The 13,673-nt window shown below is 47.7% G+C and overlaps 5 protein-coding genes across 5 annotated transcripts; 2 read left to right on the top strand and 3 right to left on the bottom strand.

The window, feature by feature from the left end:
• Positions 1 to 63: 63 nt before the first annotated feature.
• Positions 64 to 1,213, bottom strand: ASPVEDRAFT_24658 (uncharacterized protein; the record flags this gene model as incomplete). The annotated part of the gene is made up of 2 exons (XM_040809685.1): positions 64 to 956; positions 1,093 to 1,213. 2 exons carry the CDS (start codon positions 1,211 to 1,213, stop codon positions 64 to 66), a joined length of 1,014 nt encoding a protein of 337 aa, XP_040663489.1.
• Positions 1,214 to 2,029: 816 nt separating this feature from the next.
• Positions 2,030 to 5,381, bottom strand: ASPVEDRAFT_880044 (Zn(II)2Cys6 transcription factor; the record flags this gene model as incomplete). Its single annotated transcript, XM_040818218.1, has 8 exons — positions 2,030 to 2,702; positions 2,755 to 3,203; positions 3,260 to 3,810; positions 3,868 to 4,149; positions 4,210 to 4,551; positions 4,602 to 5,120; positions 5,175 to 5,219; positions 5,327 to 5,381. 8 exons carry the CDS (start codon positions 5,379 to 5,381, stop codon positions 2,387 to 2,389), a joined length of 2,559 nt encoding a protein of 852 aa, XP_040663490.1. The 3' UTR covers positions 2,030 to 2,386.
• Positions 5,382 to 7,269: 1,888 nt separating this feature from the next.
• ASPVEDRAFT_59377 (iron-sulfur cluster assembly protein CIA2) lies at positions 7,270 to 8,059 on the top strand (the record flags this gene model as incomplete). The annotated part of the gene is made up of 2 exons (XM_040815478.1): positions 7,270 to 7,628; positions 7,686 to 8,059. Exons 1-2 carry the CDS (start codon positions 7,397 to 7,399, stop codon positions 8,057 to 8,059), a joined length of 606 nt encoding a protein of 201 aa, XP_040663491.1. The 5' UTR covers positions 7,270 to 7,396.
• Positions 8,060 to 8,209: 150 nt separating this feature from the next.
• On the bottom strand, positions 8,210 to 11,625 carry ASPVEDRAFT_59378 (116 kDa U5 small nuclear ribonucleoprotein component; the record flags this gene model as incomplete). Its single annotated transcript, XM_040815479.1, has 4 exons — positions 11,372 to 11,625; positions 11,144 to 11,289; positions 8,847 to 11,072; positions 8,210 to 8,772 (listed from the first exon to the last, which is right to left on the bottom strand). Exons 1-4 carry the CDS (start codon positions 11,389 to 11,391, stop codon positions 8,210 to 8,212), a joined length of 2,955 nt encoding a protein of 984 aa, XP_040663492.1. The 5' UTR covers positions 11,392 to 11,625.
• A 322-nt stretch (positions 11,626 to 11,947) lies between these two features.
• erg10B (acetyl-CoA C-acetyltransferase) lies at positions 11,948 to 13,421 on the top strand (the record flags this gene model as incomplete). The annotated part of the gene is made up of 5 exons (XM_040806344.1): positions 11,948 to 12,012; positions 12,084 to 12,138; positions 12,178 to 12,266; positions 12,343 to 12,832; positions 12,903 to 13,421. 5 exons carry the CDS (start codon positions 11,948 to 11,950, stop codon positions 13,419 to 13,421), a joined length of 1,218 nt encoding a protein of 405 aa, XP_040663493.1.
• Between the last annotated feature and the right edge of the window lie 252 nt (positions 13,422 to 13,673).

The following is a 13,673-nucleotide window of genomic DNA, read 5'->3' on the forward strand; positions in this document are numbered from 1 at the left end:
AAATTGCGGATACGCAAGGGAAGACAATAATATACAATAACCCCAGTGGGTGGATTCATCTTGTCAAACACTTTTGGCTGGGCGGTTGACAGTTAGGAGTGATTCTAGCTTTGCCATGAATTGTGTCTTTTTCCCGGAAGCTTGGTAAGTCTCGTTGTTTCTCAGGCTTTTTAGAACCTCACCGATAACAGTGGGCTTGCTGGCCTGCGGTATACCCACCGTGGGATACTTTCCCTGAACTAGAGACTCAACCAAAGAGCTATGCTCTGCACTTTCCACGCCTTTGAAAGTCAAGGCCTCGGGATCTACCAACTCGCCCTTTTCCTGTGAGAGCTTGTCTGCAGCCTCCTGGGCAAATTTTTTGGCGGCGTCTAGAGCTTCGGCCTGCTCCTCCTCACTCCGGAACTGGACAAATTTCCCCTCAAAAAGTCGCTTGCCGAGTACGTAAGGTGGGACGTAGCCATTCGGATAGCGTTCACTAAGTAGCGAAAGTTTCTCAGAAATGCCTGCAGTAGTCGCCGTAATATCTGTCGGCAATGACGGCCATGTCTCACTCAAGCTCTGTAAGTCAGAGAACTCAGGCTGATAGCGAGTGCGGGTGGGGTTTGTTTTCTCTGCAAGTTCTCGATACACATTTTCAAGTTCAATAATCTGGTCCGTATCATTATCCTCTGCACTTGAGTATTTCTGAGGAAAGTGGCCAGATTTGCGCGACGCCGGCTTCGAGTTATAGGGCTTTCGTGTACGCGCCGACGTCCCACCTCGACCTGCTGAGCGGCGTGGGCCTTTAAGGATATTTGCTGGCTGGCCACCAGGTTTAGAGGCTGCCAAAGACCTCGCATCGATGATTCGGCGCGGACGAGGCCTGTCTGGACTGGGACTGTTGAACTTTAATTGTGCAGGCGGGATTCGTTTCCTTGGTCGGTCGACTGACGATTTGGAAGAATTCGATTGAGCTGTATCGCAATTAGCATCGATTCGTAGTAAGCCTGAGAGGCATCACTGGGCCACAATAATTTGTACTCTGAGTTGCAGAGCAATGTAGACATTGATATGCTCAGGGAGACTTGAGCCTGAAATACTGCGACTTACTGGGTGGAGGTGAATCTGCCTTCGATGTCCTGGATACGGAAAATTGCCGAGCTGAAAGGATGGATGGCTCTATCCATCCCACATGCCGTGGGCGCAGTAGCATGGTCCGTAGTTGAAGCATCCTAGACCACAACGCTTGATAGGGGCCAGAGGTGTCGCATCCACTTTGGAAAAGATTCCTGTCGTCGGATTTCCGACTTTGGATATCACGTGATACAATTGCGCGGATTTCATAATCCTAGGTTGGTTCAACAACGGGCATTGTAGAGCTGACCTCGAATATCACCTCATTATCCCTTCCAATAGATTTACATAACACTGACATTACAGTTGTTAGTAAAACTTTCACAATGATCCGCCGAAAACCCACTGCCATAACAATCACATCCGATGATCTTACAATCTTCGAGGAAGAGCGACTGCGCAAATTGGAACGTGAAAACAATGGTCGCGAGTCCGCGCAGAACCGCATCCGCGCCAACTTTGACCCTAGCGACGAATTGAAGCCTTTACCTGGTGATAAGGCAAGAATAGTTAGATCTCGTGAAGAGCGTATAGGCACTGGCCAGCGCACTTGAGCCATGAACTCGGTAGGCTGAAACCACGATTATCTGCTAGAGGTGTAATACAACCCTGGGATTATCTGTTGCTTTTATGTCTTCAAGCTAATCAAGGCATCAAATTAGGTGCTACTATTCTTGCCTTGAAGCTTTTATGATGGGGCTCTTGTGTCATCTCACAAATCTCCAATGCGTAATTTATTTGTGCCTCCCTCTCTTTTTTTGTACGTATTTGGCACATCTGAGAAGCTCTTCTAAAAATGTCAACTGTATACCTTTTGAGGGACGCACAAATAATATTTTGAGTCTGCCCCGGAAACTCGCGGATGCAAAATGAAAGTGATCTAGGCACGATGTTTGACAATACATGAGGGTAGCAAATGAAGGATCTATGATTATACTGGAAACTGCTTGTCAGGTTCGGAAACGACGGTATCAAGTACTACTGTACGTTAAATCATAAGCACCTGAAGGGGAGTTCATGTGTTGAATACGGAAGGCAATGAGTGAATAATGGCTATGAAGAGATTACAAAGATCAATATTAGACAATTGCGAAAAGAATTTGAGAGGAATATGATTGAAATAATTCATGGGTATCATGCTGAATTTCGTCTATATTCACTATAGCATTGTACAATTAGTTATTACGCCCACGGGCGCGTCCATACCATCCAAATGGCGCAATGTGACCAATATTAGGAGGACCCGGGTGATGATGATGGTGTTGTTATGTCAACGTTGGCGCTTAGGGTTATTATCCATACCCAAGTCAACGGAGTAGTTCCAGCGCCTTTTCAGGCCATGCGGATCATACACGCTTGCCACGCTTTGTTGCCAATCGCGCGCCGTAAACACCACTTGTTGCCCGTTTATCTGTGGCTGTGGGACCGATGGGGGTTGTGTGGCAGCAATTTTTGTTGGCTGTTGATATTGTAAGGCATACTGGTCCACCAAAGCAGGTTGTACCCCTTGTGATGTTCCAGGCATTGGCATCGGCGGAGAGTTTGTATTCACGGCAGGACTAAATGAAAATGCCATGTCCCATTGGCTATACACAAGAGGTCAGTGAGGGAAAACTGGGAGTCTTCGGTATTCCATACTTGATAATACGAGTCGGATCCCAGCTATTCTCATCCACCAAAGGAGCTTCCGTATGGACAGGATGCGTCGCAAGTATATTGGCGGGTTGTAGTTGAGGTGTACCAGCCTTCGACTCTTCAGTGTCAGCCGATATCGGAGGGGTTATAGGATAGGGGTGGAAGCCAGCTCTTTCTTGTAGATTAGAGATCTGGCTAGGCTGTGGGTGATATTGTGTCTCTAGAGTAGGACTGGGCTGGTATGGCTCGGATGGGCTTCCGTAAGGGAACGTGGGTTTCAGCTCAAATGGTCGGTTTGTGTTGGCGGAGAATGCAAGCCGTAAAGAATCGATCTGTGCTTGAATCTCTGGCATCGGCCAAGCCGATGAACATCGCTCGAGTATCCGCATATGGCGAGTAAAATAATCTCGCGCGTCAGTGTGAAAGTCAGGGTCAGGAGATGTTATGGCAACCTGCCAAACTTTAGTCAAGCCATGGTTGGCGCGGAATGGGAATAGACTTAACTTACGAGATGTAACATAGTGCATGTCAGTATACAGTAAATAGTGAAATTAATGCCTCTTTGCATGAAAAGAAGACCAGACAGCCCAAACCGAGAAAGAATTGCCTCTTGGAGTTTGCAGAGGCACTTCGCAGACGAGTAGCATAACGCCATATGCATCTTCCAATTTCCATTTGCTGGAAACTTTGAGGCAAGCAATTGGGGTCGGTGGCAAAGAACTATGCCCAAATGACAATGCGAATGCATATTACCAACAAAGTGAGAAGGGATCCACGGAGGGGATCCATCCGGAGGGTAGTTGACCTGTAAATCCGGAGGAAGGCTTTGCAACCATTCGGCGAAAAGAGGATTGTTTTCAACGAACTTGGAATTAGAACCCCAGTCTTTTTGCCTCTTGATCTTGTGGTAAACATCGGTGAGTATACGTATATGATGAGCGTTCCGAACGAAATAGGCATATTGCCGGGTTCGATCAATTTCGAATTGATCCATGTTCTTGATATCTAATTCGGGTTGCATATTAACTGTTTGTGGATCCACGCCATAGTCCGAACGACCTAAGATTATCAGTACCGCTAACTCCGTACGCCGAGCTTGGATAGAGATATATATACCTTGCGGCGCACCTATCATGACCTCGATAACTAAAAGGGCCTGCCATATTCTGGTTCGAACTAAGCATTCAACCGGGTTTAGATTGCAGGTTCTTTCCTCGAGATGAATATTGTAATGTTCATGGATATCCAAATCTTTAGCCATCGATATAATTGTCTTGACAGTTTGCCACGATCGGTAATAATAGCCTTTTTTGGGCAATGACTCTCGTGCCTTTAGGAGAAGAAGGAGCGCTTGGATTGTGCTCAAGCGCGGGACATCCATAAAGCTAGACTCATGTCCTGAAAATAGAAGTTGAAGTCAGTATCAATTATGAGTCAGAGTGGCTGAAGAGGCCTCACTAGTTGCTAAAGCCAGCCATTGTGCTCCTTGAGCTGGGTCGTCAGATAACCTTCCTGCGCACGCAAATAAAGCCTCAAGCAGAAGAGGAGAGATTGATCTTCGATCATTCTGCCATTGATAATACAGATGTGCTCGGTGAACAACGGGTACATAGGGGTGGATATCATCAAAATATATCTTAAAATAGTTCATGACTTCATCATCTGATGGCATGAGTTCTGGAGGGATGCGAATCTTGGAGCCAGCTCCAGTGCGAAGAGGGGGCAGATTTTCTTCCGTCTCATCCTGTGTCGGAATTTCCGGCTCTGATCTGTCCATCCTCTGTTGTCGAATATATGGTGCTATCCAGCGATTAATTGACATCACTTGGAACAAAAGGGCACAGACTCACCAATTCCTGTCTCATCGATTTTTAACTCACCCAGTACTTCGCTGAGGTTCTCGGCAGTGGAATGTTCGTGATCCCCCAATTCTACTCCTTCAGTTGTCCCCATGGTTTCTGTGTGAGGAACAGGGAACATCTGCTGGGGCTGGTATGAAGAATGTGGTGGCCTAGCTTCATAAAGACTAGATTGGCTCGAGACGGGTTCAGGCGCATAATTGGGAAATGAGCCTACACCGTCATTGTAGTGAGGCATTATTTGCCCATGGGGGGAAACCCCATCGCGATAGGGTTGTGGAATAGCATACGATGAAAGTGAATGCGAAGATTCCGGCGCATTAAATGTGCCGAGTGAGTTAGGCTGGTACCCTTCGGGGCCTTGTCCCGAGGCGAAATCGCCGTCCTGCCCGATGGCAGGAGGCACACACACTAACTTAAGTCGAGTACATGCCGAACAAGGCCAAGTGTTTGTTGTGGCAGCGTCGCACTTTATCTTTCGCTTCCGGCAACCATTGCATGCGCGCATCACTAGATAACCAGCGCTCAGCAATGAATAAGGTATAGTGATCACGACTGGTTTACCTTTGAGTCTTTTGTGTCTGTTATGCTCATCGACAAAAACGTAGTCTGGTTTGAAACGGGGCATTAGCGGTCACCCATATATTAAACAATTTATTTCTCAAGGGATGCAATCGAGGAGGGTGTTCCGGGGTGAGGATAGCGAAAAGCCTTACTTTTCTGCCCTTCGCGTGGAGGGCCCGTCGGGGTCATATATGAATATCCCTGCATTTCGGATATCAAGTCGAAGTGGTTAAGGGAAAGGGGATGTAAGTTCGAATATAACTGACGGGCAAAAAAAGAAAGCTTCTTGTGAAAGGAGCGCAGCTATCGCAAGGCCCGCCTTGCTTTCCACACGAGTTGCAAGTTTAATCGTCGCAGCTCACTGGTCTTGTAGGCTGGTTTAAGTGTTGAATTGCAAAAACCGTAGACAATCGACTCAAATGCAGGACTTCACGGTTATGCGCACTCCAGGTAAAGCTTTATCCAAAGATCTATGCAAAACACAACCGAAAGCAACTGTAAAACTGCCGATGCGGCGCGAGAATGGTATGAATATCCTGACACCTTTTTTTTTTTTTAACTCAAGACGTAGGGTTCGACAATCGCGATGGCGCTGGCGTATTCCCAACCAACGAGAAGATATATTGGGCCGGATAACTTGAAAGCCGATCTGGCTTGTCTCCCCGGGAGACAAAATCGAAACTGTAATATGTGACAAATGTATGGTGTCTAGGGTGGTTGCTGCGCAAAAGTCAGTGTAAAGAGATAAAGGTGGGCAGGTGTAACGTGGAGAGGGAGGCGTGTACGACAAGCAGTTGTGGAAAGCGTAGCTCTTTGGAGTCGAATAACAAATGCGCAATTCACGAATAAGCGCCAAATGGAACGACACGCTCCTTAATGGGCTGGCAACAAGAGAAGAAGGGGCCGAGGGAACTCACAGCTAATGAGTAAATGAGGTTATGCGGAGCGCATTGTGGACTAGCAGCACCAATATTTATATAACATTCAGTTCTGACTGTTTGCTCTCAAGATATGAGCTGGGACAGGCATTACAGTCCAATTGTCCTTCACCATTGAAAGGCGCGTTGATTGGATCACAAGAGACAGAGGAGCGGCGTTCTCGATTGTCGAGGTGATAAAGGTCCGTTAGGGTTCCAAGACTGAAGACCGACATGAACTTGTGGCCAGGTATAAACAGAAAGAATGGGCCGTGCACAAAGGCTTGGGGTTTGTTTGCAAGTAAACGTGTCGTTGAAGTTCCAAAGCAGATCACGGTGCGGCTAGATCATAGCTATGATGGTTCGAGTATCGCGCCAAACGTAAGTTGTCGGACAATCGATTCAGGAGCCTGAACAAAGCATGGAGGGTTGTAACGGGTGATGAATTACGCCGTTATATCGAGCAAGAAGATAAAACAGTGGCGGTCAATCAGTTCGGGGAAGAGTCAAGTGGTAGTGGTGGAAGAATCGTCAGCTACTCGACAGGGAGGGATGGAGGGAGGGAGATCGGCCTCGGGTGTTGAGGGGGCGCTGATGTGCGGCACCACCAGTGACCAGCAGTAGCGCACCACCCAGTGGCACCCACCTCCTACCCATCCACAAAGCCCACCCACTTTTCAGATCATGACAATTATTAGGTACGTACTACGTATTGCCGACTCCGCCTGGAGGAACTTCGGCCCTTTCCTGATTTTCAGTCACTCAACACCTTTCCCAAGCCCTACTTTTAGTCGGATCTACACCCAAGGTTTCTTGAAGCTTCTCGACGCCCGCTCCAAGCATGGCCAACCTATAAAGAAGCCAGAAGACCATCCTTCCAGTATTTGGCGTTCAGTCAATCAGGTTTAACAGAACCCTGGAAGGTTCCTTGCATCTAATTATTTCCCTATCCATTTAAACCTGAGAAGATGATGGAATAACATATCGTGGTCATAATTAGATTGTTAAGCTGGTAGTTTACTGAGATTAAAGGCGATGTACGAGTATAATCGGACAATCTGAACAGTTAGTGAGGTGGCGGGCTCTTCAACCCTACCTCCTGTAATCTGTACACCTTGATAGATACTAGGTAGTCTACTCTGTAGTTCGTTCCAAAACTACCTCGAGGCGCGGGGCGACCCGGAGGATAATCATTGTTCCCCCCCTGCGCCACTGAACATCTTCGAACAATCTACGGAGTACGAAGTCCTTTCTTACACCGAACATCTCCTGTTACACCCCATACTTAACTTTTCGTGCCTCAAAATGGCATCTGAGATGCAGAACTCGAACCCAACAATCTTGAATACCGCCGATCTTCCTACTCGCCTTCGGTTGTCCGATCCCCACAAAAGTAGCACATATGGGAGCGAATTCTTTTCGTCGGCACTCCCCTCTTTGAGCGTTGACGTACTCTCTGACTATTCACCATCGACCTCCGGATCCGAAAATGATGATGATCTGCTGGAGGAGCCTATAGACGAACAAGAGGTGTACGGTAAGACAAGTCGCTTTCCATGCATTTACCCCCCCAAACAAAGCTAACGGCTTTCAGATCTTATATCAACCATATCTGATCCCGAACATCCCATCTCCTTGGGCGCTTTGGCAGTAGTCTCGCTCCCAGATATCCGAATCAAACCTGCTCTGTCAGATGTACCTGATTCGCCTCTTCGCACAGTTACTGTTCTCATAACGCCAACCATCACACATTGCAGCCTGGCGACCGTCATAGGCCTTGGTGTGCGGGTTCGGCTTGAACAATCTCTCCCACCACGATTCCGGGTAGACGTGCGGATTAAAGAAGGGACACATAGTACTGCCGACGAAGTGAACAAACAACTTGCCGATAAGGAAAGGGTCGCCGCAGCATTGGAGAATGGTACGCTAATGGGCGTTATTGCAAAAATGCTGGAGACCTGTCAATGAATTTCCATTCCTGAAAACTGGAAAATACGTCGGCTCGTTCCTACACTACGCTTTTCATCATTCAGGAACATTAGTCTGTCGACACCCGCGATTAAATCACAAATATTCAAGCCAGGAATTCGGTTGCCACGTTTGTTTAACCCTAGGCCGTCAAGAATCTAAAACTCCACTCTCTTTCAGACCTTTCCAAAGCTCCGGCTCCAAAAATTTGCTAACGGTTACATCCTCGGCCAGGCCTTTTCGCCTCCTCGTCTTCAAAACAAAATCACGGGCTGTCGCCATTACGGGAGCCATCTCCAGTGGTTTTAGCTTCACTTCACGGTCCAACGGGTCTCCGGGAACTACACTCCACTTATCAAAGACCAGACTGACAGCTGCCTGTCCCTGAGTATGGATCCTGAGATCCGTCTCGAAGCCAAACGAATCTATGACTGGAATCAGACCGCGGACCGAATAAAGGGGAGTTCCTGCAATGGGCCCATCGGAAAGGACATGGCCTCTCCTTCGTGACAGGACGGTATACACAGATGCAACAGCATCTGCAGGTCCTGTCATCGAGCAAGAATATATCGGCTCCATCAGGCGAGGGGAGGCCATCAAAAATGATGAGTAGATGGCTCGCCTAGCAGTCGGAATTATCTGGCCACCTCCTCTGTATATGGCTTGATCGGCCAGGGAAACATCAGTGAGCCTGAACTTCGTATTTCGAATTGCTGTATTGCGAAAGCATATATTAGCATCTCTAGAACAAAAGCTAGATAAATCAGGAAGGGAGCTTAGGACGTACGCTCTTCACACAAGGGGCCTTCCCGTGTACCCCAACTAAAGCCCTGAGTTATGGAGTCTCTGACGCCCCCAAGTAGCTTTTTGTCCACTTGCGAAGGCAAAGTATCATCTTGTAAGATGTTTGGTCCCATCTCATCAGGACCGAAGGCCCATATACTTCTCGCTGCAAGTTTATCCCAGTCATACCTTTCTTCAAAGAACCTGGCCACTTTGCGTATCGGCTCCTTGATACTAATTCTGCCGCTCTCGATATCCTCGGATATTCCATCATCGAGAGGCTCAGCAATCATTGTGACCTTGTTCAGTTTGTTCGGCGTTATTGAATAGCACATGATAGCTGACGTCTCAACAACTGTCTCGCAGAAACGAGTGACGGGGTCAGAGACCTTAATTTCCATTTCGGAGAACAGCCTGCGAAGGTCGTGAAGCACACAATCCATATAGAGCTCCCCTGTCCCCAAGATTACATGTTCTCCAGACTCCTCTACCTTCGTTGAAATGAGAGGGTAACTCTTGTTAACTTTGCGAAGACCTTCCAGCATTTTAGGAAGTTCAGACGGGTTTACTGGCTCAACTGCGATCTTGAAAACAGATTCGGTCATATGTCGAATCGGTTTGAAAATATGTGCCTCCTCGTCATCTTCAAATTTGGTGGATGCCAGAGTTGCCGTTTTGACAATAGAATTATCCACGCCTCCAAGAAGAACCATATTCCCAGCCGTGACACCGTTGGTCGGCATGTTGTATCGAGTTTCGGGGATCCATGTGTCTGAAATAGTAGCATGGACCATGTCTTCTTCATCGTCAGGTGTATATCCCTCTCCGAGCACTCGAACCTGCTGGCCTGGCTGGGCGGTCCCACTCATTATCCTTCCAAGAGCGTTGAACCGCGAAGCATCCGTGTTTGCTAAAAGTTTCGTGACAAGGATCATCAGCGGACCATCCGGATCACACTTAACCATAGAGGTTGCGATCTTAGTGTCCAATGGACCAGTATAATATCGGTCCAAAGTACGCTTCGCACCCTCTACTGGGGAAGGTATGTGTCGTAAAACCATGTCCACGAACCCCCCGGCAGGTCCAAAGAACTGTTCGCATACCAGGTCGAGCAGCATCTTCGCATCTGATCTGAGCTGTGACGGCTTCAAGCTAATGCCTACGCTAGTAAGCGTTTCTTTCAAATCTTCAGGGCTCTCGCTGAGAGTGTGTGAGTAGAGTTTGTAAATGGGCTCCAAGACGAACTTAACAAAAGTCCGTTTGGAATTCTCCTCAACTCCTTTCCGAGTGAACTTTCGACTCCTTGGGTTAAAGAAAATATCACCCCAAAGGCGTAAAGCAAAGTCCGCCGTTTCGACCTTAGGGTAATTTGCGGCATACTTCTTGGCGAACGACTGCAGAGTGAAGCACCATTTCATTGAAGCACAAGCAAAAGCGACATTTCCTTTCTCTGGACTCAACCGTCGTTTCTCTCCGTGTCCGGGCACAACACTCTCGATGATTGTGTTAACCTCTTCGATAACATGTTTCAGTTTGAAGTAGGCATCGTTCGGAGGTATTTTGAGCTCTAGAATCAGTCTGTCCATCTTGTTCACCACCATTGTCAAAGGCAGATCCTCCAGGATTGCGTGCTTGATGATCTGTTCAGTATTTGCCTGCACGCCCTCCACAACATCAATGACGAGAACAACGCCATCAACCAATCGAGATGAGGCAGCTACCTCATCTACAAAATTCACATGCCCTGGAGTATCAATGATATTGAACAGATGCGATTTCCCTTTCGAACTTTGAAGTACCATACTCATAGGCGCCGACTTGATGGAGAGGCCTCGCTCTCTTTCCAAGTGGTGAATATCGGTATAACGAAGTTGCTCTTCTCTTTTTCTTCCCGTCTTCTTATCAAGCCGCTCGGCCAAATCATGTGTCTGCATGACAAGCATGTCCATAAATGCTGTTTTCCCGTGGTGAAGATGACCCACCAACGCGACATTTCTTGTTTGTTCAGGAAAGTTAAGCAGGTCTGTCATGAACTCGCGCGAGTAGAAGACTGGAGGCAGATCGCTCTCCTCAACTGAGAATTTCTTTTGGGTAACAGGGGCAATGATAGGTTCTGAAAGTGGTTGTGAATCCTCTTCCTGGACCAAAGTCTCGACATTTTCACCATATATTTGTTGTGCGCTCGGATAGTACTGCTTATCTTCGTGTAGGATAACAGCGTTGGATGGGCCTTGTGTAATGAGTGTAAAGTGTTAGAGAAACCACGCGGTTGATCGAAGACGAAAAGGGTTGCTAGCATACCGTCCACTTCCATCAATTCCTGCTGAATTGCTTCATCATCCTCATCTGCACCAAACGTTTCGTCATAGTTGAAGGTCTGTGGCTTGATGTCTTCATGTTGGAGCTCTTCATCGGATTCTGCAGCCTCACCGATGTAATTACCAAACCTGGACAGCTGGTCAGCCAAATCACGCACAAATTAGGAAAACGAGAGGCTAGGATAGAAATCCCGGCATAGTTAAATCATACTCATCATAAAGGTCATCCATTATGCTGTTCTGGGGATACTCCAGTTGCACCAAAGCTCTGAAGGCCGATGGTGCATTACTTTTTTCTCAGCCGGTACGAGCTCTTCGGGGTAACTTCAAGAACTCCCCACCGAGCTTGGCGTTCCCGTTTACAAGATCTGAGCCCGCTGATGGACGGTTAGGGTAATTCACCACAGAATTTTCCAGGGAAAATGAAGAATATATGGATTGGAATTTCTTAAATACTTAAGAGCCTCCTATGATTGTTGATTTCGGGAATACTGGGATTTTCCAGACCTAAATTTACATATCTTTGTGCCTTCAGGGCTACCTATGCCTGTTCCTACCTACGTATTCTCCGTCCCACCCCACCTCGCCGACACCGCTCAACCGCCCTCCTTCAGTTTTCGAGGTATATAAAAGGGGGTTGAGCTCTCCGTGGTGCGATTTTGCTAGAGTTCATTTCGTTGTGTATCTCGAGCCGATTATTGTTCACTCCCAGACTCAGTCTTCTCCCCCGAACGTTGATATCACCCGGCATAGACCTCATCTTTCTTTAATCAAACTCCCTTCCAACATGGCCTCCCTTCCCCCTGTCTATATCGTGTCCTATGCTCGTACGCCGGTGGGTTCATTCTTGGGGTAAGAACACTTTACATTCTATTTTACGGAATGACATTGCAGCGTGCGCTAACGCTCTGCTCTTTCCGCAGCTCTCTCTCGAGCCAAACTGCCCCGCAGCTTGGTTCGCATGCGATCAGAGGTATAGTGCATTCGCTCCCGTTGAAACTTCCAGGTTTTTAACAGGGGTTGAATCTAGCCGCCCTTGAAAGGGCCAATGGGGTCAAGTCTTCTGACGTCCAGGAGGTTTTCTTCGGAAACGTTCTCTCGGCTAAGTGAGTACCAGCCGCAGAATTTGTCAGAACCATAAACATCATAATTGGTATAGCGATATTAATCTCTTCGGCATAGTGTTGGCCAGAACCCTGCCAGACAATGCGCTCTCGGTGCCGGTCTCGAGGCGTCGACAGTGTGTACCACTGTGAACAAGGTTTGCGCTTCAGGCCTGAAAGCCATTATTCTTGGAGCGCAGACTATTATGACGGGAAATGCGGATATCGTTGTGGCTGGTGGAACCGAATCTATGTCGAACACTCCTCATTACCTCCCCAACCTTCGAGCCGGTGCTAAATACGGTAACCAGACCATGGTTGACGGTATTGTGAAGGACGGGTTGACGGATGTAGGCAAGCAAGAACTCATGGGATTGCAAGCAGAGGAATGTGCCCAGGATCATGGCTTCGACAGACAGCAGCAGGATAATTACGCCATTCGATCATACGAAAAGGCCCAAGCTGCTCAGAAGGCTGGCCTTCTTGACGATGAGATAGCACCCATTGAGCTGCCTGGTTTCAGAGGCAAGCCAGGTGTTACAGTATCTCAGGATGACGAACCAAAGAACGTAAGATCCCATGTCCCGGCTTTTAATGGCAGATAACCTTGGACATTGAACTAACATGGTCATTCAATAGCTCAACCCTGATAAGCTGCGCGCTATCAAGCCCGCATTTATTCCTGCAAATGGAACAGTGACGGCCCCCAACTCATCACCTCTTAACGATGGCGCTGCTGCAGTTGTCTTGGTCTCCGAGGCCAAGTTGAATGAGCTTAACTTGAAGCCAGTTGCGAAGATTCTTGGTTGGGGCGATGCGGCACAGCAGCCCAGCAAGTTTACTACCTCCCCAGCCCTTGCAATTCCCAAGGCCCTCCAGCATGCTGGCGTGTCCCAGGATGCGGTTGATGCATTTGAAATCAACGAAGCGTTCAGCGTGGTTGCCCTCGCAAACCTGAAATTGCTTGGCCTCTCTGAGGAGAAGGTCAATGTCCACGGAGGAGCTGTGGCTATTGGTCACCCCCTTGGGGCTAGTGGCGCTCGTATTCTTACAACCTTGCTCGGAGTTCTAAAGGCTAAAGAGGGCAAGGTCGGCTGTGTAGGTATTTGCAACGGTGGCGGCGGTGCCAGTGCTCTGGTTGTCGAGTATCTCGCTTAATCGCAGCCATAATTGCGGTGGTGACATTTGCTACACCTTTAATAGTATAGTCACCATGTTTTTATCATGACCTCATGCTTCGACCAGAGATATCACAACGTATACTGTTCAGAATATTGTATTTTTGCTTTCACGCAGGGCAATGTAGGCCATTTCCTTTATCCATTGATTGCCTTTGACTAATCTAGTTTTTGCGTTTCCTTTACTTTTAGCGCACACCGATTCTGACGTATTATTTATGTATGCTTAATA

The sequence above is a fragment of the Aspergillus versicolor genome (genome assembly GCF_001890125.1).
Source record: "Aspergillus versicolor CBS 583.65 unplaced genomic scaffold ASPVEscaffold_2, whole genome shotgun sequence".
NCBI lineage: Eukaryota > Fungi > Ascomycota > Eurotiomycetes > Eurotiales > Aspergillaceae > Aspergillus > Aspergillus versicolor.